At 39.8% G+C, this 27,701-nt stretch overlaps 1 protein-coding gene across 6 annotated transcripts; it reads right to left on the bottom strand.

The window, feature by feature from the left end:
• Positions 1 to 42: 42 nt before the first annotated feature.
• On the bottom strand, positions 43 to 26,248 carry LOC106168737 (uncharacterized). 6 transcript variants are annotated; one of them, XM_013547904.2, is made up of 9 exons: positions 25,899 to 26,248; positions 16,435 to 16,506; positions 12,406 to 12,463; positions 11,341 to 11,483; positions 9,282 to 9,419; positions 6,341 to 6,429; positions 5,806 to 5,956; positions 5,071 to 5,121; positions 43 to 3,607 (listed from the first exon to the last, which is right to left on the bottom strand). In XM_013547904.2, exons 3-9 carry the CDS (start codon positions 12,424 to 12,426, stop codon positions 1,453 to 1,455), a joined length of 2,748 nt encoding a protein of 915 aa, XP_013403358.2. In that variant the 5' UTR covers positions 12,427 to 12,463; positions 16,435 to 16,506; positions 25,899 to 26,248; the 3' UTR covers positions 43 to 1,452. The 6 variants fall into 6 exon arrangements, with proteins under 6 accessions (XP_013403358.2, XP_013403359.2, XP_086868166.1 ...); XM_013547905.2 differs by lacking the exon at positions 25,899 to 26,248 and adding an exon at positions 19,307 to 20,459; XM_087012040.1 differs by lacking the exon at positions 25,899 to 26,248 and adding an exon at positions 16,883 to 17,219.
• Between the last annotated feature and the right edge of the window lie 1,453 nt (positions 26,249 to 27,701).

Raw genomic sequence — 27,701 nt, 5'->3', positions numbered from 1 at the left:
TTCGGCGTTTCATTTTTATAAAGTAATGACAAACGTTTCATAAACTTGAAAAAGTATTTTACTCACCATAACGATCACAGAACAATGCATTGCACAATGACAAAATACAGTCGCAAATTTGCGAAAATATATAAGTAGAATTTTTTAAAAACGTTTTTTTCAAATCTTGTATGAATATATTAATGCAAAAATCGAGCACAATACACGCGAGACGCTTACCGTGTACAAAAACTTATTCTGGTGAATAACAAGGTATCCTACATAGTAGTGATAGATTCAGAACGCTGATATGCATGCTAAAATAATGTTTAGCAGATACCCTGCATTGCTAATTAATGAAATAATCTGTTGCTAAGGGAGACGTTGCTAAGAATGATGCATGTTATAAAAACATATAGGCTACCGCCGTCACAGAATTGAAAACTGACATGCCACCCTCCCTCCCTTGGCGGTGCACTTCCCATATGCGTTGTTTTCAAATAGGATCAAATTTAATTAAATAGGAACCTTACGGTGGTCAAAATTTGATACAAGAACCCCATATCTGTGACGGACGTAAGCACTCTAGCGAACATGATATTGCTAATGCTGCAATTGATTAGATTTAAGAGCCTACGAAAAGACCAAAATCTACATTCCATGCAATAACTTGAACAAATATCTAAGAGACTCAAAAAAGGTATTTTCAAAAGAAATAAGCGTAACTGTTCTGTGCACCAATGTAATAACCCATAGCAGAGTCAAACTTGTAGTATAAAAATATACAGTTTAAAAAGTGATTTGCAAGTGTGTAGACAGAAGAAACCTGTAGGTTAATTAATTATCAAAACAACTGTGTGCTTAACATTATGTAAAATATGACCCCCTAATTATCAGCGTTTCATTCAATCTACCCAAAATACTCAACAAGATAAAGATCGAATACCAATTAACACATCGACAAGTGAAAAATTATGCAACAAAACTATATAATATTTGAGCATATCGCAAACCGACCTCCTGACTTGGAGACATTTTTACAGTTCCGCAGAAAACTCTTGTTGCCATAGGCAACGCTTCATTGAATACATTTCTCGCTTTGCCGTTGAAAGATGAAAGATTCAAGAGCAGCTGATAACTTGCTCGATTGTACAAACGCCCCGTCCCTCCCTATCAAAATAACTTTATCGTGGTTCACAATATACGGCCATATGTAAGATTAAAGACAAAGACCACCAACAACAATGTTCCTGAATGGATATGCATATTTTTAAGAGGAAAAAAACACCTGTACAATAAGCAGCATCGATGGGTACTCGTCAATGGATCGAAGCAAATCGCTAGGTCATAAAAAAGAGCATTGCGCTCCGGTAATGTGCACGAGCAAGATGTCGTCTGTTTCAAGATGGAATGTGTCAGTGTGGTAAGGAGAGATTGAAAAGATTAAAACCTGTAGAAGCACAGCTTCAACATTTACTGTTCTTCTTCTGTATGGAGTTTGATGATCGGAATTTCGTGAATGGTGCTTTGAGGGTGTTCCTTGGGAGAAGCAAAGTGGCGTTCCCGACCAGAGTCCCAAATTCTGGCGCTCTCCTGCCTAAGGTACTCCTCCTCTATGCTGTCCTGGGGAGACAGTTTTCTCGTGGAGCTGCAGCTGCTGTCGCTACCCAGACTGACGCTTCTCATCTCTGGCTTCAATTTGTTCCCTCTTCCCGACGACTCGCCAATCTGCGGGTCTGTGTACTGCTTGCGACTCAAGCCACGATGCCGCGAATGGATTCTCGGGGACCGAGAGCGCACTGAGAGAGACGAGGCAGGTTCGTACTTCGGGTCCTGTCGGAGGAATTCGTTGAAGATCTGATCGGTTTTTTCGTCAATGCTGTAATCTCGAACGCGAGTTTTATGCCTAGTTTTCCCGCTACTAGAACGGAAGAATCGAGTGAAAACGGAGAACTTCCCGTGCGGCTGGGGAGGAGCTCTAGAGGTGGCGGGCTCTTCAAAGCTGTCCCCAGAGGGTTGGTCAGACTTGCTGTCGGTCTCAGGCTCGTTGATACTTTCATACACGTGAACTAACTGACGCTCACGATGAAACTCCCGCCTTTTCTTCGACGCAGTTTTAGCTGCCCTCCTGTCGAATAATTGGCCGCCGTGGTTATGGTTGTTGTTTTTCCTGTAGCGTTTGTGTGTCGGGTCGGCGGCGCTTGCCGTTGCCCCCTCTCCCTCTGTTGGCGGGTACGTGTCCATGGCTTCGTCTTTGTCGATGCTGTCTTGTTCAAAGGAGACGCGCATTTGCTTTTTAGCTAGCCTAGGAGGTGTGTGGCTGTCCAGAGACAACGCTTTCACTGGCGCAGCACCATTATCTAACGATTTATTCACCTCCAAGGATTTGTACCCACTGTCGTGTTTCATTTGTTGCAGTTTGTGTGTCTGACTGTCGTTGGTACTGTCAGTATTATCCGTAGATGTCTCGAATGACGTCGTTGTCACCTCCTGTCGACTGGACTCGGACGTACTCCGTCCGCCGTCCGTCTCAAAGCTGTCGAAACTGTTATCATTGCTTGCTGTCGGTGGCGCGTCCATTTTGTTCTGCAGACGCTTTGTGAGAATACTTCTATAGTTTTGCCTCCTCATTTCTCCGTTAACGTTAGGCGGCGTGAGGAACTGCGCCGATTGTTTTCTCTTTTGTTCTGGTATTTTGGGATCCCCTTTGTTTTCCGGCATATTAACGTCGCTCTCGTCTGCGTACCCCGCTGTCGACTCAAAGGACGTCGTTATAGATGTCCCTTGCTCGGGAGATTCATTTTCTGGTGACGGTGACAAAGTATCCTCCATTCTTACCGTATCCTCCTGGTTCTCCTCCTCTTTTTCCAACGTTGCTCTCAGATACCAAAGGTCCCGATACTTTTGCCCTCCATTGAGTGTTTCCTCTGTTTCATCGCTCTCGGTCAGCGTGATTTTGTCCATTTCCAGGGCCCCCATTTCCAGCTCGTCGCAAATCTTCTCTTCGTTGACATTCTCGTAGCTGCCCGTGTCGTTATAACAGACCCGGCCGCGGCACGGAGACTTCTTGCTCTCTGACACCACGTCGTAATCTGCGTTGTAGAAGGGTCCCTTGTTCATTCGGTCCAACGCTGCCTGCTCAAACTCATAATCCAGAACAGCATCATAACTGCGTACTTTGCGGGCCTCCCCCAGGCTCTGCCGCCCTAAAGGACTGACCACCTCGAGGCTCTGAGACTGGCGTCTTCGCCCACTTTTATCGACCATTAAATTTCTTGGCGGGGAGGGTTTGTTGACGTTACCGTTTGATAACGGTGATTCGCTTGCTATTCGATGGACTTCAACACACACTTCAGTTTTGTGAGGTCTAGCGTCTCTTACAATGTGCGTATTCGTCAGGTTCGGTGCATAGTTTTCCTCCTCCATCTCGTGGTCTGTGACATTGTCATCAGAGAACAAAGTCACTTCGCGCGTGATCTCAGACGCGTCCTTACGTGGCGTTACGTTCTCGTACGCCATTATTTCTGGCGTTGCCACTGTTGCCTGGCGAACCATTTTAGCAGCAGAAGCAGATGGAACAGGGTCAATTCGCAACTTCTTAAGATAGTGGTAATCTCCCTCTGTGTACCTGAATTTAACAAATGGAATCAGTAAGCTAGGATAAAAAAATGTTACAAAAGATGTCTAAAGATACGCCTAAAATAAAAAAAGATGTTTTGTTCCTCGCTCTAAAACACTGAATGTTAATCAAATTTAAATGTCATGAAGTTTTTTAAATTTCCTCTTGATGAGAGTTAGGGAAACAAATAAAACAAATTATTATTCACATGTTGTATACAGGCATACAGTAGATAGTCAACAAAAGATATATAACACAGTTCTATAGGCCTACATGTTTCAATGACAAAGCTGTAGATCCTTTGTTACTCGATCAACGCTGTGCAATTAAACCGTGTTGCAATCCAATCTCATGTAGATATGTGGATGTTCTACCAAACCCAGGGAACCATCTTAAGACACACTCAGCATCACAAAACAAATTACACTCAAACTAATAGACATATCAGCAAAATAAAAAAAAAATGGACAAACGTAGAAAAAATACATTGCTAGAAAAAAGTCAAACATATAACTCGTGTCTAAATGCTAAATGTAAAGTGGTTTGAATGACAAAATGCTTCTTAACATCTTTATGTACGCCCTAACACACTACTGGAAGACAAGGGCCTTTGTGATATTGAGTTAAGGTTATAACAATCAATCAATCATGCTTTGTGAAAAGTGGCCGAACACGCATGCGTGAAGGATCCATTGTGCTCAGCCCAGAAAATCAATGCTGCAATTCCCGAACCAAAGAATATGTAAAAAAAGAAACATAGTTATCCATTATCTAAATAAACTGATGAATGAATTATATGCTAAAATGAATAAATGGGCCTTTTATCGGTGATAGGACGAGCTGCCGATATAAACAACCATTTGTGGCAAACACCGGGGACAGTATCGGAGACAAGAGGCGATGAATTTTACTTAGAACGCGCATTGTGCCTAAATATTGCTGGACGCGACAAATATGAGAAAATTTTGCACCACTTTGCCAGCATACAAAGAAGTCAATTTGGTTAATTCCAGCAAAAATAATGTTTATTTATTTATTAATTATTATTATTATTTTTTTTTATTATTATTGTTATTTTTTTATTATTTTTTTTTTTTTGCAATGAATAATATTTAAATTTTGTTTATCAATCCTCGACATTCGAGAAGGCCACGCTCAATTCTTAAAATTGTCACAATAATCGCACTTCGGGCGCAAATTAAATCCAAATTACCAACAACTTCGCAACACTGTTTGTTAACCTTTTGCCCATATTAGATGAATCGGTTTTTCGTTTCAATGACTTGATGTGTAGGAAATGTATTGTATCCGATACCGCCCCCTAACTGTACTGGAGTAGAACGCCGTGCATCACAAGGGCGTTCCTGGAATATAGGTTTATTAGTTGTTAATGAAAAAAGTGAGACTATAAACGAAAAGCATTCTGATAAAATAATTATAACTTTCACAGCAGGAATCCCCGTATCACTTACATGTTGTTGTTGTTGACACTGTCACCGGAAGTGACGTCATCGTGCTGCATGCTGGAGAGAGATGCACAGTTACTGAGACATAGTTTGGCGTGGTTCAAGTTGAAGTGGAATCGATTTTTTTACGAGTAAAAGCTACAGGTGCGCGAAGAGAAAGTTAACAAAGCTTTGTTGCTCAAAAAAACTAGCAAAGTTTTACCTATTCAGAGCATAAAGGGTTGCGGAGGGTTCTTGACAATTAAACGATTTATTGGAGAAACCGGAAAACAGGACAACAAAACATGTACAAGACAATTATAGCGACATGGTGATGTGTGCAAAACAGAAAAACTGTTTTGTTAGACAGCTGTGACCCTCTGGCGCTGTAAGACACGACTTTCTCACTCAGAGCGAAGACTGGTAAAGATTGCCTTTAAGTTATAACGCAATAATAAATAACAAGAAATGTCACCTGGATCATGTGATTAATATCCCTGATGAAAATAAATTTTGTACCTTCGTATCTAATAAAGCTAAAACATACTGTTGCGCTGCTGTTTTGTCTGTAAGCGGTTGGTTATGTTTAGGAGTGTGTATGAAACAAAAAGTTGAACATGGAGTACCCCGTAAAAGATGGAATCTTATTAACATATTAACAGCTACGCACGGAATCTAACAGGACCCAAATGAGCAAAAAACTCTTACCTTAACAAAAGTCAAGTAAAAGTGTTTACATGAGGAGCAAGGCTGGATATTTACCTTCTTCCTTTTTTGAAATAAGACGAAGGGGGTCGTATGGGTATGTCACTCAGTTGAAAGGACACTCGTCTCTCCCCGCCGTCTTCGGGCTCATACTGCTCATAGGTGTCGCTGTGGTGGTTGCTGTTGGCGGCGGCCTCCTCGGGTATCCCTGCAAAGACACGGGACAGCCTCCTTAAAGCTGCAGACACATGAACCTTCAGTGTATCGGCGAGCTGGAGAAGGTACTCCATGGGCAACATCGAGAACACTCACGCTCTCTATGTGAGCTTGTATTCATGGAGGTAGTGGTGAGAACTGAACAGTTTGTTAACTTTCTGGATAAATTGATCCATGTGCAGAGTGCATACTCGGTAACAATGGCAAGAAGCATATAGAAAAACTTTCCATTTATTATGCTGCGACAATGAAGTGTTGATTTCTAAGTTCATTACGCGTAGATAAATAGGTGAAAGTGTGTTTTGTTACTGACTGTGATTCGGCAAACATGAAGCAAGTGCGTGAAGTTTTTGTTTCCTCTGGGGACGCTACTTACCTGACAATTCACGAAGACACTGTCCAGAGAATGTCGCTTTGTTGTCTTCGTCAACTAACTTTACCTGTTCTTCAGGATAATCACTATACCTTGAATGAGAGCAGAAATTTATTTCACACACGAAATGTAGTACAGGTAGAAATGAATACAGATCAGTCTACCTTGACGAAGCCTGGCAGCTGTTGCAGACCCTGATACTATCGGAATGTGGAATGCACCACTTCTCCCGTGCAAGTTTATTGCTTTAAAGTAAAATTATATAGAAAACAAACATAATTTCAATAGCAATTTATTCTTACAAAACAAATTTCAGCGACAAACCCATATCTATTCCAGCGTGCTTGACTCCTTTGACACCTTTTTCCTTCCAAACGTAATTTACTTGACGCGTTATCTGACAGCTTTTGCTGAATTGTATTTAACGATATCATTATCGGGTTCAAACATTTTGGCATGGTGTAATTGGGTTCTTCCTTGCATATGGAAATGGAAAGACTGCACTATAGTTCGCTTGGCGCTTCGTCAGGGGATTTGTAACCGATACATCTCTCCCACGCGTGATGAAAAGTAAATTGATTTTTATCACCCAAAAAATCAAAACATGAAGAATGTGGGCGTCACTGAAATGCGGGAAAACGCCATTGTGGTTGTCATGGAAACAAATGCCGTTCTGTCTTCGTTCCTCATCCTTCTATTTTTAAGATCGAGGAGTATGTAATGGAAAGCAACCACCACTTTCTGGTACAATATCATTGAAAAAATTTCGTCAGCACGTTGTCACTTTGTTGTTTATATCATAGACTCCAAGGCTGATGGCATAATTGGCTCCAGTTCACTGATAAGTGGTAACACGACGTGGCTTATTTAAGAGCCTTATTTAATAAAGAAGCGAAATGTCTATGGGGTGCAATAACCGGGATAAAGTCATTAACTCTTGGTCAATACTTCACGTTGAAAGACCCGATGGGGACGTGGTTCTATAAAGACCCCCATCCCACGTCCTCACCGTGAAGGTGTCAACACTTAAACCATACCGGCATCCCAACTGAACCGACAAGTTAACTGAATTACTGAGCTAGGGATAGTGGAGGAGTAGGCGGCCATGTTGATCATGCCGTAAACAGTTCTCTGCGGCACCGTCATGGCCAAGGTCGGTTGATTCATAAACTGAATCGGTAAATGGCGGGGGACTATACCGCAGCAGGAAACATTAAGAAATCGATGCATACTGCATGTAAAACATTTAATGGAGGCAGGAATCATCAGAGAAGTGGAAGAGTGACATTTACCTCTCCTGGAGTTTGAGTCATGGAGCGGTTTTCGTGACAGGAAAAACTAAAATTTAACGAAGGCCATGGTGTTTGGAGGGGGTGGGTAGGGGATTGCCATTAGGCTTTTGTTGGTGCTGAGTTCATTCATATAGCTGATCTTTATTTATTTTTTATTTTTTTTAATTACTATTTTTTTTGTCGATGACCTGAACACAAAGCAATTCTGTAAAATGTCGCGTCATTGGAAAATATGAATGCTCCACCGGACGCCAGAATAGGTCTGGATATTTATGTTCCTTGCCAATAAAACGTGTATATATGTATGATGTAATGAGTTGAAGAAAAAATAGCTTTAGTCCACCATCTTGGCAAAACGATGTTTCAATAGTTAAAAACTCAATAGCATCAGAATGTTTGACTGGAGCGGACTATACCATAGAACTGCAGTTGAACTAGTACATACAATCATTGCCTTTCCATGTCCAGAACACAAATAAACACCAACGCTCTGTAATCGCCTACTTTTTGCCAGATCCATTATAGGATGGGATGATCATTCCATCATTTATTGTATCAGACGATCGATCGTTCTCAACATGAAAGAGCAGCTGGCAATGGGGTATAGAGACGAGGCAATAATATCCGGCACGTCGAAATGGTCGACTTCGGTACAAAGCGGAGTACTTTAACTTCAGGAGATGATGGGGGAATCACAATGGACAAGATGATTAAACTTCAGATGTAGGAGGTCTTTATCTCCTTCTATATGACACTGGGAAATGATATCAAACGTACATCAATGGAAAGTTCTCTGGACGTGATGCCCAAACCACCGGGACCGAGCGCCATGGTACTCAAGATCACGGGGTGGCCCGGACTTAAGACCAACAGTGATTTTTGCCCACTTCCATTTAGAATCATTCTAATTTAACACTGTAACTGAAATATTATCCAATCGTTTCTTTTCATTAACCAGGTCCAATATTAAGTGAGTATACTGCAACTGATTTATCTGAATAAAAGGAGACAAATATTTTGGTCTAAAAGTAACAGCTAGCACTAGCAGGTGCTACGAGAAACCTCTCTCTAGCGGAATAAACGTGCCTTTACAAAGGTCATGGGTAAAACGAATGTATTACTTGTGTTTATATATGTGCATTATATATATATATATATATATATATATATATATATATATATATATATAAAATCTCTACGTTATGCCATCAATACAGAACCAAATGGAAGCAGAATGCGAAATGTTGCAAAACTTCAATCCATTTTTTCACACTAATTAAAACCCATTTACAGAGCACCAAATGTGAATCAATTCCCTGCAGGCCATCTTCGAGTTTTAATATGAGTTCAATTGCTAAAACGCAATGTAAAAACTAACGGTGGTCTAACAGCACAGTAGTACAGATGAACTGCGCTTTAAGGTTCAATAACACCTAAAACTGCTTTTGACAACTTTCTACCCGGCGGCCAGCGTGTTGGTAAAATGTAGTTTACAATTTATAAATCAAACATATTATCTATGATGACTATTTGTAGTATTGTCAGATTGATGTGCTATTGGTTTGTGCTTTGTGTTATGTACTATAAAATATACAGACGCGTTGGTCGTGTATTAATGGAATTGGCTGTGTTCCTGTCTATTATTTACGTACCCGTCTTCCGTGTGTTGCTGGCTATCGGCCGAGATCTCTGACTGTTCCTCAACGCTGGGCTGAGTTTGGAGGCTCTCGTACTGCCTATAAGGACGGAAGCCGCGTTTGTCTGACCCTGTACGATACACTTCCGGGTCCCTAAATTAAAGAAGAGTTTCTTAACGCTAGTGAAGCAATTATCTGTTGGTGATGTTCTCATACTGACGGCGTGTTGACAGTAATATCGACGGATTGCCTTCACTCCTGTCCCATGTGGTTTTTATCTGCGTATATCCGACCACCAGCTGAAGAGAGCACCTAGATACTTCACAACTAAGTTATATACATAATAATCGATGGCAACTTCATCTAAGCCGATATCTTACCAAGCAGGCAATATTTGTAGGTAACGCTCTAGCGGCCTGGTTTTCTTTCTTACCTTCCTTATGAATCTGATTCAGCGGAGTATTCGTACTCTCCCCCTCTCTCTCTTTCTCTCTCTCTCTCTCTCTCTCTCTCAACACCAGGCTAATATCCAAAACTACCATTCAGCCAATCATCAGCAGCGCAGCCTGAATGCTTATTGGCCCTGCACCCGACCATCAGAAGGAATATCGTTATGTATATAATCTGCTGCCTTCACTGGTTTAATTTCCTCCTAAGCTATAAAATAAAACTATAACTTTGCACCATAAAATTACGTTTATAAAAAAAACATAGAAAAGATGTATTGTTCTCATCATGATTTTTTTCTCATGGTCGAACTTTAATTTCTTACCAAATATCCATAAGCGCTTCCAAACGATTCACCTGGACAGTATCATGCCGTTTTAAACATTATTTTAGGCTCACTTCATTTAGAGTCTAGGAACGCTGTCTACATAACTTTTTCGTGTCTTGTCCTTCAATACCAGAAGAGCGTTTCCAAGGCATATTACAACACTGTTACAAGTGCATAGTACATAAGAGAGCATAGCCGATACCCGTGACGGGAGAGTATCGATTTCGGCACAAAACCTCCACTTCAGAGGCTTTGCGGCGTTTTATCTGGCTAATTAGTATGTACTAATTGTGTAGACATGGTTCGTTTCCTATTTTTATCGAACTGTAACTGAAGTGTTCTAAGTAAATATATCTACAACCAGTTCAAGCACGGCCCGCACGTGTTACAGAATACACGAAGGTATGGGTGCGGTGATGAAGCTCAGATAAATTAATTCTAATACCGGAGTAATGTCCGTGGCTTCCTTCAAAAGCCTCACGTATACGCGGGTAGACTGTTTTATAATTAAAAAAAGAAAATAAAACTACATTTTTGCTGTGTTCAATAATTGGAATAATGGCGAAAGGGAGGTGCCTGAAAATTCATGTGAATGGTATGTACAGCGCGAAAATGCAATATCAGTACGTTCAATTAGTCTTTCCGAGAGAGTATCCATATCACACCGAAAAGTCGACAAAACGAGCCAATTGGTAGTGCTAAGGGCATTTTTTTTGTCAGATCTGCAACTCGAATCCATCTTAAATTGGAACTCATAATATGTGCCTTTGGTACATGCTTCGCCAGAAAGTAAGCTTAATTACCAAAATGCTGTATGGTCTACCCACGCCTTATCTAGAACGAGTCCCGTCCAAAACGCAAATAAAATATCCCCCTAAAAGAAGCCTGTAGCAGTTTGTAATGTTTTGAAAATGTAAAGATGGACTTTTATTCTATCTTTTAGACGTTTCGTGTACCTCAGTTATAGGCAGGGCTTTCCCAAACTTCACCGAGCTTTTGGTTATACAGTGTAGCAATTTTCAGCTTAACATCCTATTTCAAGAATATAAAAATTCTACTTCATTCAACAAAATAAAAAATCAAATATAGTGAAATGGAACATCCATGACAACAGAGCTACTATGACGGCTACCATAGCATTTTTAATGTTCTTCTGACACCATGCACTGGCAGCATACAAAATCTTGTTGGCCTTTGTAGTAGTTGCAGGTGATACTAGATACATATTAGCCATTCACTGTTTTACAGGTCCGATATACTACCTTTATATAAATATTGAACAAAGTTTTTTATACTTACTTGTCGTAGGATTTCTTGAAACAATATTTACAGACAACAATAACGGAAATGACGAGGATGAGACCCCCCACGACGCCTGCCACCAGGGCGACTATGCTAATCCAATGTGGTTGCTGAACGTTGGCATGGGACGTACTTGTAGGCTGGAAATAACCGGTTGTTATGTGTTTATTTCCCAAATGTACTTTTCTTCAATAGACCCAACTAAATTTGTAAACCCCGCTGGGATGCTCTGGCAAATGTAAAAACTCGCTCGTGGTCAAAATTCTTAATGTTTGAGTGATGAAACAAGCATATGATCCAGTATGAAGACGTGGGCGAGCATTTATGCAACCAGTGTCACTAGGGAACGCCAGTTAAGTAATTAATTTGGACTGCATTAAATATTGACTAGATACAAAAATGCAATATTGCTTCAGGCAAATCAAACGTCGCAATTTACCATTAAAAACCATTCTTATTTAACTGTGCTTTCTGTTTTCTCATATTTCCGTGAGGGATATTACAGAAACAGGTTGGTTCATCTTTGTATATAACATCTTCATATCCCGGAAAGCAATAGTAAACATTTCCCGATCAAAATTATGATTACAATGGCAAAATATAGACCCAAAGAACGATCGTTTTCCGACACAAAACAAGATATTGCGCAGATTCTGCGGGAGCGCGGAAAACTAAAACGGCGGTAAAAGTTTCATGACATCAAATTTGTTTAAATTGACTAAAAAGGCATTTACTGTCCCCCAAATTCAAGGTTTAAATGAATTTGGGAGGGTGGGGTTAGCAAAAATAATGGTAGACGGTGACGTAATAATTGATGATGACAGAATTTATCCAAGGATAATTTTCTGGTAGTTTTCTTTTAAATTCTGTCGAACAGAAGCGATTCACAGCAGAAGAAATTCACCATGTTCTGAGTCACGTTTGTATTGCTTTCTGAGAAGATATTAAAAAAAAAAACGGCTCACGCGCACTCTCGCGCGTATTGTAGTCTTGAATGACGTCATGCAGTTGTGTCAGCCTCGGTTCAGGCTATCTTGGCTGACTCTGATTGGATGGACTTACCGGGAGATTGGTGGGGTCCATTGAGTATTATGCCTTCACCTCTAGCTTCCGGTGCTTCCTGAAAGAAAAGGCAGACGTTTAAATTAAGTTTCGGTAAGTGGCTAACTAATGAGTGATGGTTCAGTAGTGAGGAATAGGCTCACATTGAGATATAATGATTCAATAATGATTCTGTGAATAAATTCAAAATATTTTTCTCCCCAGTGTTTTTAAAGCAGTTTGTATGGTCTATTCCATCAGGCAAAAAAAAAAAAAAATCGTTAAAACATAGATCAATCGAACATCAATAGTAAGCAAACTGCAAATAAGATACTCGCTTTTTACGAAGAAACAAAATGCTACTCAGCCTGAGCAGCCATACTGATTATTCTCCTATCAATTCTCACTCAAAGAATCATCTCAGGTTGATACAAGGGAATGTTGTCAGTTGTAATGATGAAAACGAAAGCATTGGCCAGCGGCAATACTGAGAAAGTAATGGCCGAGTATCGGCTTCAGGCAAAAAGGCAAAAACTCGTTAGCAATGAATTACATGAATAGGAACATTACAATAAGCACCTGAGTCAAAGTAGATGGATGTTGATGTCATTAATATATGTATTTCACTGCGGTAACATGTGCTGTCATATAAAATCAGCACAGTGTTTTCGATACCTTATGAAATGAATTCCTTCTGAAATATTTGAAATGTATTTAATTCTCACAGTAACAGTATGCTGTGCACAGTGGTAGTGGACGTCAAGGTATCCGGAAAGAAGACACTATGTGGACAATTACCAGTGGAGAATCCACGGCAAGTTCTTTAAAAAAGAGTCGGAAACAGCTGCTAGTAAGAATCGCCACACGCATAACTGCTTTATTATGGCCAGATTTGCCGTTATCGCGATCGATAAAAATGATAAGCATGTAATCATGGGGCCATGATCCTTAAACATTAATTCATCCACAATGGCAGGCGTGGACCTGAGAGGAATAGGATATCGATTCTGATGAAATGACTTCCGCTCTTTTCATTTCAATTATCTTGCTTGTGTTCTATGTTGACACAATGACGTGTTGTTAGACAGCTCTTGGGGAGGTAATTGTTTTAACTGTGTATGTTGTTTTCTCCAAGTTCATACAACTGGATATTGAAGTCCTCATTTATCGTACGGTTGAGAACACAAAGGTGTGGTATTACGGGCTCTGCTGTCACAAACAGAAACAGGCTGCGCCTGATAACTTCATTTGTGTTCGAAATGTGAAAAAGGTCATCTGACGGTATACGTGAACTATGACAGGTTCTAAGTCACACAAACAGTCTCATTGCTCAGACTCTCATACCTTTAACCAAGCCTCTTTCAGCAACTGAAAATATTGGCATTCATGCCACTAACGTTTGACTAGATTATGTAGACGTTTGTGTGAATGGGGCAATGCTTACCTACTTAAACTTCCAAAGTGATAAATTATTAACACTGCCGATGTGTCTTATTCCAAGTCAGCACGCGGACACAAGCAGCCATATTTAAAGAGGCCTCTGCAAGAAGGACGGGGAAATTATTTTGAACCTCTGAATCTTTTTGCCCAAATCTTATAAAGAACTTCCCAGAAAAAGTGTCTTATTGGATCTAGCTGGTACGAGTTGGTTCAGCTATGGAATTGGTCCCACTTCCTATTGGAACCCATTGAATTCCCTACTGGTACCTATCAAATTTCATATTGGTTCCTATCGAAATATCTTTTGGTTCCGGCTAAATTTCCTATTGAATGCAAAGAGAAAAGCATCAGCACTGATATTTAGCTTAATTGCACACGCACACGTCATATGCTTGGATACGTATGGTAATTCTGGGCAAACTGTGGTAACGTTGTACTTTTTTCATATTTTCATCATAATGTTAATATTTCCGCTCTTTGGGAAGCCTTTTGAATTCAATAAGCAATTGGAAATTTAATTGGAACCTACAGAGAATTAAACCAAAACGAATAACTTTAAATTTAAATTGGCTACTTGTATGAATAAAAATTAATAAACCCTTAAAATACTCTTAATCTATGGCAGAGATTTGAATATGCCAAATGAACAATAATCAAACGTAGCATATATTAAAAATACTATATACAAAATATACCACATACAAAATATACCAAATACTAAATTATCATATACCAAATATACCATATACCAAATATGTTTTAGTGCAGCCCTGGAGGTTATTTTATGGCTCATTGCAAACTTGCTACTGCTTGATGGTTTTTTGTTCAAAATATCCATATATTCTTTTGTAAAGATAGAAGGCTTAATATTATATTGTGTCTTATTCGCTTTACTTTTAATCATTTTAATGGTAACTGTGAGAATTCATTGGCGGCACTATAAAACGCGACTGATACATGTATTGTCTCAGGTTAGGAAATCTGTATATGATATTCCTAAAATTCAATTCAAGGATATTAGAGGCCAGTGTTTGGTATAGAATGTAGTTGATAACTATTACATAGTTTGCATAATGTCAAAAGTTGATCGTACGCTTGGAGTCCGTGGTTTGAACAGAGAAGGTCACGTCAATACTGGGCATTGTGAGGAAACTATCAAAGGCGGGATTAAAATAGGTTTTAGAGAGAGTTTGGCGTCAATATGCACCATTATTTCTGTTACAAGATTCATCTTTTAGATTTCTTTTTTTTTTTATTAAATGCAGTATCTATTTCCTTTAGGCACCTACTACTTTATCTAAAGAATTACCCAAACGTATCTTTACAAAAAAAAAAAAAAAAAAAAAAAAAAAAAAAAAAAAAAAAAACTATTCATACAGCCTATTTCCCATAAGTTTTCCAAAATATCCTATTGGAAATATTTTAGTAAGGGTCGGGAATCAATTACCCAAGTGACCGTATAGATATAATTACATTGTATTGGAACAAAATGGTCGTCTGTAGTAAATCAGTGGGTGGACATATGAAGACTTAAAGGTATACTGTCCGCGTTTGAAATTTCTCCAACGTCAAAATTTCTATGTTTACAGTCTACATATCCTGCAAAGCTACCCATCCTTTCCAATTAAGACTGGCCAGTTGTTTAGAACTAAAGATTCGTGAGTAAGAGAAAATTGCTTTTTCCCCCGAGGAAATTAATTCTGGCTGTTGAGTCCCGTATAGAGTGCCCGCAATCAAGAACAAAATCCAGCAATATCTGTGTTGAACATTTGTAGAACAGAAAACTTGGTCCATCTACGTACAACGGGGTGAACCAAACCCGTCTCCACTCAAGCGTTTGCAGTAAGTGCAACGGCTGGTTTTGAACGGTGGCAATACCTTATAACTATTTGATGTTTTGTTCGTATTTTAGCGCTGGCATGTCTCGTTTATATACATACATTCAAATTCATTAAAATATGCTTTCTTATAAGTGGAATAAACAGTGTACATATATATCCCGGAGTAGGAGCGATTTCCAGAATTTGCCACCAAAGGGTTATGTTATTTAACCGTCACTTATCACTCTGCATTCACATTTCATTAATCTCAATGAATATCTCCCGTGCTTCACACACTAAAAGGTGCGTTCTCAATGAAACTATCTTGGTCTGAGAGGATTTTCGCAGAATGCAATCAGATTAACACGCCTCCTCCTGTTACTAACGTACTCATATAATTACCAGCTTTTCTGAATCCTACGCAACGCCAGGGGGAGGCATGTCATTCAGTGGATCTGATTGCCTTCAACGAGACTCCCCGCGGAGTGGGTTGGAACTATTTAGTACGATAGTTACACTGTGAGAGGACCTTTTGTTTGCACGTTGGGACAATACCCTAGGGTATTTGAGGAGAGTTGAATATAGGTACCTTTGACCTCTACATGATATCATCACAGTGCCTTTGAACCGTCAGCAATTCAATATCAGAGACTTGGGGAAGATGATTTGGAAAGGACAACCCAGAACCAATTATCACACTGATATACGTCGGTACCAATGTTTCATTTGTGTATTTAAGACAAAGTGTCGCCATAAAAACATTCTTGTCGTTTGCGAACAAGGAACCCACCCTAATGTGGCAGCCGTCTTGGAAGCCTGGCAAAAGACCACTCCGTCACATGGTCTGCAAACTTCAATTTGTCTGAAAAAAAAAAAAAGTATTTGTGTGGTACGTACTGGACGGAGGTCACATAACGCGTGATCTGCAACGTCCACGCAGCTTTGTCTAATTCCTAATATTTTAACATTTAAAAAAAACAAACACATTTCAGCAAAACACTCAAGATATGTGTAAAAGACCACTTTGTTTATCAAGTTTTTGTATCATGGTATGCCATGGTATGTGCACTATACCACGTTCTTTAGTCCGGCCTATTAGAGCAGCCTTAGGCCTGCCTTAGAATGTTATCTCGTGCGCTCTGTCGGTTAATAGGGTCGTCTGCTACATATGCTATTATATCCAATAAAACTGAAGTCTCTTGATCGGTAAACACGAAAGTAAAATCAATATCCTCTACCTAATAACTTAACCGGCAGCTTCTAATGTGCCATGATATTATGAACCGCTCCAAGTTAATATGTCTTTCTCTCTCTGTGTCATTTGTTAAACATGTAAGACGTCCACTTCACTTGTAGCACGTGCTCTTTGTACAGTGTGCTTAGGCGGGTCCGGAAGAGGGTGAGCAGGGACCCATCCTCTCCGTCTACCAAATTAAAACAGCGTATTAAGAACGTGTCCGTTATTATTCTTCCCAAGTGGAAACATTACAGCAGGAGTTGCCCTCCTTCACGATTCCTTGTTTCCGCCAATGAGGTAAAAGGTTGAGCGAATTCCAAAAAAACATTTTTTCGCTAATAATAAGTATGTAAGTTTTTTCTGTTAAGGTTAAATAGACTTTGTAATGGCATGATTATCGTGTTGAGGCGCTTGCCGCGGCACATTACCAAGTCAAAATATCAACAATGCAGTAATGGGTGATTTCTTGGTATTTGTGGATGCATAAATATTTCATCTTTAACAAAAAAAAAAAAATCATAAGTTAGGAAAGAGCAATGTTATTTTCATTAAGAGCAATCACCAAATTCCATCGGAAAATAATGACAACTTAATGTAATGAACCTAAATGTTTTTGAGCAGTAACTTTTTACTGAAAGTTCAGAACCATGCTGTTGGGTCGGTGCTATGAATTGTGTCGTCTTTTCAAAGTCTTCTTCCTAGCGTCGGTTCCACGGTCAGGTGTCGTGTACCTTAACTCTCCTGTGCTCCTTACGACTCATTGCCTTCTACGGACCCATGGAGCATACAACATTTTCATACAGCGGACAAATATCATTATTGATGTCTAGAAACGGGTCCACAGTGGAGAAATAATCGGCGATAAACTACACGACTATATCCACTTTATGCCATGTTCAGTGGGACAATGTGTGTGATATCTAACAGCTTGAAATGTCACGTTGGTCTTTGATGTTTGCAAACTGAACGTCTCACATATCCACCACTTCTTTTTTAAAACCAAAGATACTGTGCCATTTTTTGCAAACATGGAATCCTGATAAGCTTATTGAAACTTTATTTCTTCATAGATTTCTGTTATGGAGCCGTCCCTGCCTGATCCCTGCCTCTCTAGAGCACTGTAATGTGTCCATAACCAGAGGTGTCTAGGAACAAGACGCCTCGGGGGCGGAACTTACTAACCGGGAATTCTCGATTTAAGATGAAGGTTAATCATTCCACTGAAAAACCGTTTAACCAAATGCACATCAGCTAAGTTTTAACCTGAAATCCTGAGGAGTGATCAGATCGTAGCATAGATTGCCGACAATCATATTAGGGCGACTGGATAACCACTCCTAAAAGCCAGTCATTTTATATTGCCTTAAACCTCCATACATTTTTTAGATATCCTGTGTTTTGCTCCCAAGGCATTTGTTCCTTATTGAATAATTCAATTGTAAAATCTAGCCCAAAAGTGCATTTTACGTAAAGTGAAAGCACCGTTCAAAAGTCATTAGCCTAAATTAGAAAACGCGATCTTAAAATTGTATAAGCCTATTCACAATGTATTTCTAAGTTCCGTGCTTGCCATGGTGAAGGTGAGTAAGAAGAACAGGTCTTTGGAGACGTGGGAGGTTCATGTATGGTGAATTTTTCGGTACAACATCCAGAACCCTTCTCAGACTCTATAGCGTACCATGGAGCAGGGTATGTGGCCTACATTATACAGATGACGTATGGAGTCTCAGACAGAATGATGCATTAGAGATATATGATGTACATTATCTGTATACGTGTTTATGACTCCATCGGGTTTAATATAGCTGATGTATATGCCGTGATTTCTCGGGATATCTTCAAAAGCAACCAGGCATCACTCAGCTGAAGAGAACAAACACGTTCAGAAAATGAACAAATGCTTTTTGGAATATCAGGGGAACATGCTTGCGCTGCCAACGGCCAATGTAAAGTAGAGGACTAATGCTTTCAGTTTATTGTATTAACGTGGCGAGGTGGACTCTTGGGACGCCTGGTTTCCAGTGGTGGCCCCGTTAGTGTACCCATTATGACAGTAATAAAGTATATATCTGCCATTTGAATGCCACCCTTGACGTCAATGTGCAATAACAGTTCACAATGTTATTAATTATATATACATGTGTAATGAAGAAATTTGGAAAATGATTTGTATGACTTCGTTGCAGTTACTGCAATTTTGATATAATTGACTGATATAACGATGCAGACTAGGGTTGCGGTACACCAACAGTAAACTCGAAACACAGTTATTCTACAAAACTTCCGTGCATATTTACAGTTGTCTTAACTAAACTGCCGTCTCTTGCTCTGTGATGTTCTGAGGCAGGGCAACTGAAACTGTTCTGTTGCCTTATTAACACAACAATGAACAAGCCGGGCGTCCAGCAGCGAGGCTCGTACTCACCTGTTAGTAAGCACTACGGGGCCTGTCAATTTCACAGTGTACTGTAGTTTCTTCTCCTAAGGTCCCATTTGGCGTTCATCAGATCGTTATTGGTAGTACTTTCAGTCACCTTATGTCACGGATCTCAGGTTGTGTTTCCCACATCTCAAGGTTGAAGCGTGGTGTTCGCCGTCTGTTGTTAAATCAACCCTTGTTGTTCATCCGCTGCCTATGTTATGTCACATGGATGACTCGGTAACATTGCGTCTGGTGACGTTGCCATGGCGACGCCCCATATGTGTCACTCTATCCAGTGTATCTCGCTGAAACCGGATTAAACGATAGGAGACACTCTGTCCTCCATTAGTTTTGATTGCGTCCTCTTGTACTCCACATCCAGTTCTGGCAGAACACATAAACAGAGGGATGCCCACGCATCGATCGACGAACCACGTTCAAAACGTCAAAACAATTCAGTGAAACCTTGCGGCGTCAAGCAGGTTGTTAGGATGGGGAATTTAATCTAATATAGAACAGTCGGCCCTTTACATCTCTCCCCGCTGTAATAATGCCTGAACAAAACCAAGATAATGGAAGGGAAGCAGGACGTTATAGCTTGCACATAATCGACAAGCGTCCGAAGACTAGTAAATGTCATCATGATCGCTATTGTGCGGTTAATGAAGGTTGTAGAATCACTTTCCCTTCTAAACAAGGGGTTGTGAGCTCGCGGCTCCGGCTCAAGGTGATCAATTATTTAATGAAGACACGAGAAAATAAAATTGTAGAGAAGATACCCGACATTACAAGTACATTGCCAGTCGCTGCTGTTCTGCTGAAAGAAGACTAATAACAATATAATACTTTATTGAGCACTAAAATGTGTGCAAATTACAGTTTACAGTCTCTCTTTCTCTGTTAGTTTCTGCAAACATGTTTATACACAATACATTAATTTGTAAAAAAAAAAATTATGAAAAATTATTTAGGGTCTTTGCTTGGTTGTGACAAAGATCTTATGACATTGCGACCATGATCACCAGCATATGACAAGGAAACTGTTGCTGGTAAAAATAGCCGCCAATCTGATCACTCTCTATCCAAAATGCAAATGTCTTCAATTACTTCACTAATCAGACAAAAGTCTAAGAATGCCGCGCGCGTTCCTGTTGATAACATCACGGCGATATGTTCCCTAGGTCCCCCGGGTCCACTGTCCTGCCCCGTGTTACTGTAGTAAACATGGGCCTCATTGGGACCATTTAGAATAGATGATCCGAGCACTAACTGATCCGCCGACTAGATATGTCCTACCACACTTCAAAAGCGATGCCGCCGATTCCCGATGGTTTCCCCGCCTCCACAAACGCCATTAAACAGACTAAATCTCGGCTCCGAGGTTTAATTTCTAGGCCCCTCCAGCGACGGCGCGTATGGAGGCGGGGAGACCATCATGGAATTAGTAGCATGGCTTTTGAAGGGGGTCGGCCATATTTAGTCGGCGAATCAGTTAATGCTCGGATCATCTATTCTGAATGGCCCCAAATCAGAATAGGGGACTAACTAGTCCGTGGGTCAAATATGGCTTTAATACTTCCCCATGGGATATCTATTCAGTGTCTATTAGCGGATTAGACTTAGCTTTGTAGTACAATGTAGGTCGCCATATTTGACCGTCGGACTAGTTAGTCCTCTATTCTGAACGGGACCAATGAGTCAAATATCAGGAATCTCATTCAATAGAAATTGATGAGTATTATTGACGATTCAGTAAAGTTTGAAGTTCATTTGCTTATTTTTATTGTGCCAAACACATCTGAATTTCGTAGCGTACGAAGGGGGTGGGGGGCGTCAGTTGGATCAGGGATTTCAGTTGTTTCAACCGCAGTAAACAGAGTGTGCATTTCACACATAGCAGAAAAACGCTTGCTGTGTGGCGCACGTGCGTGCGCGAGCTAGTGCGTGTGTGAATATCCGTGGGAAAGATAGGAAGCTCGCTTGTAGGACTAAAGCTTTGATGAATGACTCTGCGAAACACATGGCAAGCGCATAACCCTGTTCCCAACAACCGTCCTCTCCGGGCCCACTGGAAGGCATTTACCTTGCATCCTCCCATCATATAAAGATAGAATTCCGCCTAGAAGAAGACGGCAGATCATCTCCCTGTGCGGCGTTGGCAATCAATGGCAACAAGTGCCAACAACGTCAGTGTCTTGCGACTCCAGACATCATGCAAAGTACCAACTCAATCTGGGATCTGCACATCTGTCCTCTTACACCATATCCATAATGTATCTATTGATAAAACCCCGTGAACCCAAGCATTGATTTATTATAGTGCTTTTATTTTTTGTTTTCGGATTTTTTTATCCAATTTGACAATTTCATAGAAATAATTAGATTTCATACATTTCAATGTACAAAACCTTATTTCCATAATCACTTTCTTCAATGTGCTGGGTTGTTTCTAAGGCAAATAAAACGTGTTCGTCTTTGATTGTGTGCTAGTTTTTCAGTTGTACATTAACTTTATCAAAATAGGCTATATAAACTTCACATGAATATCCTCAACATCAAACTGAATGGATCACATCACATTTTCTAATTGACTTTCCAGGAAAGAGGATACCTATATCTACAAACCGCAAGAAATTCAACTTCACGAACTCTATGGTGATATTGCCGCCTACCATCTACAGTGATCGTCTCCCTTGAATGTATGATACATCTAATTATAATAATGTACATGTACTGCACACACATACATGTTGATTCAAACAAGCGCACGCCCACTGGCGCACACAGGTTTCACATACATACACTTCTACAAATATAAATATACCATATGAGGACTGCATTCTCTGTGAACAATTGTATGTGTATATGTGATCCCGACAAATAGATTTACAAAATAAACTTTGGATTGGAATATGGCACTATTGAATTCCAATAAAGAAAGACCTTTTTTTCTCTGCAGTTGAGTGGTGAAGTATACCTTCTAAAAACCACGTGGCCACACCCCCAGAACTGTCTAGAATCAATGTTACCCATTTAAACGCAGAACGGCAATGTACGCAGTCATAATTCAAACGACATTTATTGACCTGGAAATCATAATGAATTGTGGCATGCAAATTCCGAATTCAGATCATCGGAGATGTTTATTGCCTGCACGAAAGGCTCTCTCTCTCTCTCTCTCTCTCTCTCTCTCTCATTAGTGACACATTACAGTTTTACACAGATTTTTGTATATTATCTCTCTCACACACACACACACACACACACACACACACAGGTATTGGGAATCGTAGGTAGTGTTAATGAGGTTGTCAGTGCCAAGATAACTCCTCGTCGAATAGTACATACAAACGCATGCTGATCAACCTTCATAGAACATTACGTGTTTCTTATTCATGGTACTTTCAAATACATCTGATTTCTGCTACTTGGCGTGTGGCACGTGTCTTTACTGGTCCCTTGCCTTTGATGACGGTTTTCCATCTCCCAAGGTACCGCCAAACAAGAATTTTCTTTATGAAAAATAACTGTTGATCGTTAAACACCAGAATGCTTCAATTAGTCTGGTGAAAGGTCGATCTCAGCAAAATTACTTTGTTAATGTTCGGCCTTACATGCTATATGGCACTTAAAGCAACAGTTCATAGTATAGCAAACCTCCAGTATCGCTTTCTTAAAATGCAATAAAACAAACAAACAAAAAAAAAAATAATAATAAGACAAAAACTACAATAACATCAACCAATAAGATGGATCCTTGTATTATATGGAAGACTCTAATGCTACTGTAAGTTAACAAGCCCATAATTCCCATTTCAAATGGAACTGCAGCCCATACTTCAAGTATATAGAATGTTGTAGCTTTAATACAAACGAAGCGTAGATTATACTGAAATAATTCATTAATTCACGAGCATAAATTCCATTTTTGATTTTATCAAATCGTCACTTTCTTTAAAGCTCTGCCTTCAACATGCGTGATCAGAATAATAATACAGGTATGAATTCCCAAGAAAGAGGCCGCAGCAGGCGTCCATCATGTGAGGTAGGCGGCTCATTGCAAGCAAGGTCATCCTAAAACACGCCGAGAGCCAGCCCCCATGAGACACCGGACGCTATGTGATATGAAAGTCTTAACCAAGTTCCAAAGCTCGACATACTTTCCAAGAAACCTTTCTCTTTTTGACAGTTTGGTATTTGAACGCTGTTCACGTCATTATCGCCTTTTATTATCTTCACCTTGTGCCAGCTGCAGTGTGAAGGTAATGGAATTAGATGTTCATTCAGAAATCTACTCAGGTATTCTCCACTACTCATTTTAAGAGAGACCATGCAATAGGATAAATCCATTCCAAATGCAAAAGGATTACTAATGGTTCCTTCATTTTTCAAACAGTTGTCGGTGAAATTCTGGCGAGAGATTTCCTGTATTGTACAGTGCATAGAACAGCAACCATCATTGTTCATTTCATGCAAATATGAAAATTGGCCATGTTGTTTAAAACACGGAAGCTACCAATAAAATACTTAATGGTCCCCAGTGACCCATTACATACATTTTAATTTGAGTCCAATACCAGTTGAACATTTGACATTTTGTTTTGTAGGCAGCTTTGCACTGCGACCACTTTTGGATCATCTTGCGTCATTTCTCGATTAAAGTAGAGACTATCTCTCTCTCCCTCTCGCTTGCCTTTATTTATTATTTATTTTCTTTAGTTTTGTTGTTGTTGTTGTTCTCGTTACTTTACTTGTCAAAATGATAATGATTGCTGCTGAACTCTCTAGGCGGATACTTCGAGTGGAGGCGAGATCTGACAACCTGGGGTTTAAATATACGCTATAATCCAATACCATTCAAATCTATCACTTCATTTCAGCCCCCAACATTTTACCTCTATTTGCCATTCCAGTCTATTATTACGACTTCCCTGCTGGTCTTATAATGGCGATGGGCTTGGACTAATGAACTAATATTTCTAGACGTATAGGTGTTTATCTCTCACCATGGCACGTTAGTCGTACCCTGGGTACCATGGGGTTCACTCTTTAACTTAACTGATCAGGTGGAATAAACTGAAGTGACGATTTAGCGATATGTTCACACCAGTATGCTTGAGATCGCCAAAACCATGGAAGAAATGAAATGTCTAGGGCTTCGTTCACATGGAATGTCTATTTTCTAAAAATCTATTTTCTATTCGCGCTATCTTATGATCACGGTCTGTGCCCTGAATATCCCGCCGCGTAATTACTGGCAGCGCGAGCCAGTTACTTATAGTAACTTATAGTAACTGGCTCGCGCTGCCAGTAATTACGCCGCGGGATATTCAGGGCACAGACCGTGATCATAAGACATACCGCGAATAGAAAATAGAATTTAGAAAATAGACATTGCATGTGAATGAAGCCTATGTGAAATCCGGGGTACAGTAACTCTTACGTACAGCTGAACGTCAGAAAGAGTTGATAATTGAATCAATCAAAAGCATATTGGACGCCTTCCACCATTTTTAATTATCAAGAACTAATTACTGAGCGGCTCTCTGTGATTTCCTGTATGGTATTATTGGACAGCCCACCCACATGCCGAGAAACTGATTGAACAGTGGGTTCTGCCGCCGTTGGACAAGACGTAATTTCCAAGACGCTCGGGTTAATTTTGTACACAAATATACACAGTCCTGCTTCAAACAACTTACCTTGTTATAGAAATGTCGAATTTTATATGCCATCAAAACTAAAACAGATGAATTTATTGAGGTTAAAGTTATTGATATGAAAGTGACTTAAATATTTAACGTTCATTACATACAGACCGAATTACTCGTAAAGCAGGCATTGTGGATGGCGAAGAGAATGAAGTACGTAATGCCAAAAACGTGACTTCAACAGTATGGTATAAATGCCGTCATAAGGACGGGGAATTTATCCATATATATTTCTACAAGAAAATAGTGCGCCTTTATGTCTTTATTATGGCCCTGCTGTGTATTGAACTACGAACCGATCACAGCCCGGTTTGAAAAGATAACTGATAAATGTGTCTTTACCATATGTCATTATCAACGTCGTTATTTGGGCATTAATATTCCGCGTCTTTCTCCTGAAGTCTAATTCATATGAAATGTCTATTTGATAAAAGATGCCAAATCCACGTCTAATTATGCCTGAATTCACCGTGTATAACCATTCATAATGCGCGTTTCCGAAGAAACCTGGTCCCAGGCGAGTTGCTAGGGCACCCGACCCCGTCCCCAGCTGGTGTCAATTGTAAAAATATGGTTGTTAATTTTTTCCTAGATATTTTGTTAACGCGAATCATTTGTTAAGGTCAGTGTCCCATCTCTGTGTGCTACAGGTGGGAAAATGACAACAACGTTCATACAAGTGGTGTTCATATATCATGTACTCAGTCACGGCGTAGCAGGTGCCCCGTGCCAATATATGATCCACTGTTCTGCCTGTATAAGACTCGGGGACGAACACTACACATGTTTTATACATAAAATACATATGGCACAATAAGAGGATCGAGGTTATATCAGAGCAAGCTATATAAATAACCGTAAAAATCAATAAAAAACACGTCTACCTTCATTTGATCAGCATACGCATGTATCTCCGACAGAATTGCTGTTTTCCATTAAGCCATGACAGCACTGTGTCCTGTCTCCGAGTCGACGACGTGTTTTCGTGGACTAACCCAGCATCTGTAGTTTAAAGTCGGCGTTCATCGTGCTGGCTGTGAAATCCAACCCTCCACCGACGCATCATTAGAAAGTAGAATGAGTCACCGCGGCGGCGGCAGTGTCACAAGGCATTGTTTCAGTGTCTGACTGGCCTTTCTGGCTGAGTTTACTGCCACAGAAAGCAGGACTGATCGATAGACCGCGCTCCTGTTCTCAACCAGGCTAATGGATACAGCAGCTAGGAGGCCGTTCGCGGCAGCTAGCCTCGGTTTTCTAAGCAGCCTGACGCCCTCACATCCGCACATTATTCCCTTAAAAGATCAGCTAATATGTTTTCCTGTTATTATAGATGGTTTTGGTATGACAATGTTAAAGATTTGATCGCCTTTGTCAACCTCTATTTAATGGTGCACAGACAATTAATTCTAATTTTATAATCTGGTGTATATATTTGAATATGTTGGATGCTTCACTTTCTGTTTCTAATTCATGCACATCTGTCAGTTCAATGTTTCCTGAGAGAGTAAACCAACATACCGATCTTGGAATGTTTCGTGATAAACATTTTTAATATTTAGTAATTATCAGTCCATCATGTTGTGAATTAACTTAACAGATATACTTCTGCAGATATACTTCATGTTTTATAAAGAGCATGGTTTCAAATTCTTCATTACTTTGCTCTAATCAAACGAACGGTTGGCAAAAAAAGACATTTTAGCAGAGAATTGCCTATAATTCACAATGGCATTTTCTAATAAGGGTTTTACACAAAAAATTAGGTTGAAGAAAACAAAAAAATCCTTTAGATGTGCCCTTTAACTCATAAGTACCTTTATGAACATCAAATCTCTGGTGTCTTCAAAGTTTAAAAAAAGAGTCATAGACATCAAATGATTCAAAATCTTTGTAAGACAAGAAATGATTTCCATTTATGAAATATTGAACTTAAGCTGAAGAATTATTTATCAGAAATACAGATATTTTAATGGCGACAGTAGGGCATCGAAGGGGGTTGTCAGGCCCACAGAGCGTTCCACAATGGAAGAACAGTTATTTGTTACTTAATTAATATGTTTGTTTATTTTTGGGGTTGCAAATCAGCCCTCTATCTTCTCTATATCCCGGTTATTCCACTGCATCAAGCTGGAGGATATATGAATGGCAAAATACAATATTATCTCGGTATTCGCATGAGCAGTAAAACCTATCAAATAATAATGATAACAAATGGCGTGTTTAGATCAGTACTCGTACATTACGTCTATCTGCGCCATACATTGGCGCGGTGCATTGCAGACTCAACAAGTGCATTGATTTTTGCCTCACGCATGTCGGCGAATCCAGGAGGTATATTACAATATAAATACACTTTGTTTTATGCTTTTTTTCTCAGTTCAACAGACAGGTACATAAAAGATAAAAGTCAATTTGTTGCTCAAACATTGACTTAACACATGTTGATTATTGAACTTAGATACTCAGTTGGGTGCAGAGACACCTTCATAGCATTTCATATGCCGTCTCTCTCTCTCTCTCTCTCTCTCTCTCTCTCTCTCTCTTTTTAAATAGATTAATAAAAACGAAAAAAGGAAAGGAAAGAAATATGCGGTTATCCAAACTACCAAAGTGGTAACACATTTGTTTATAAATCTGTTAATTTAAATACTAATTCTACAATATCTAAGCGCGTTTTCAAAGGATGG

Source organism: Lingula anatina, chromosome 1 (assembly GCF_051362555.1).
Source record: "Lingula anatina isolate TDL-2025a chromosome 1, LinAna3.0, whole genome shotgun sequence".
In the NCBI taxonomy this organism is placed as follows: domain Eukaryota; kingdom Metazoa; phylum Brachiopoda; class Lingulata; order Lingulida; family Lingulidae; genus Lingula; species Lingula anatina.
The sequence above is the reverse complement of the archived record's forward strand: the minus strand, read 5'-3'. Positions and strand labels throughout refer to the sequence as shown.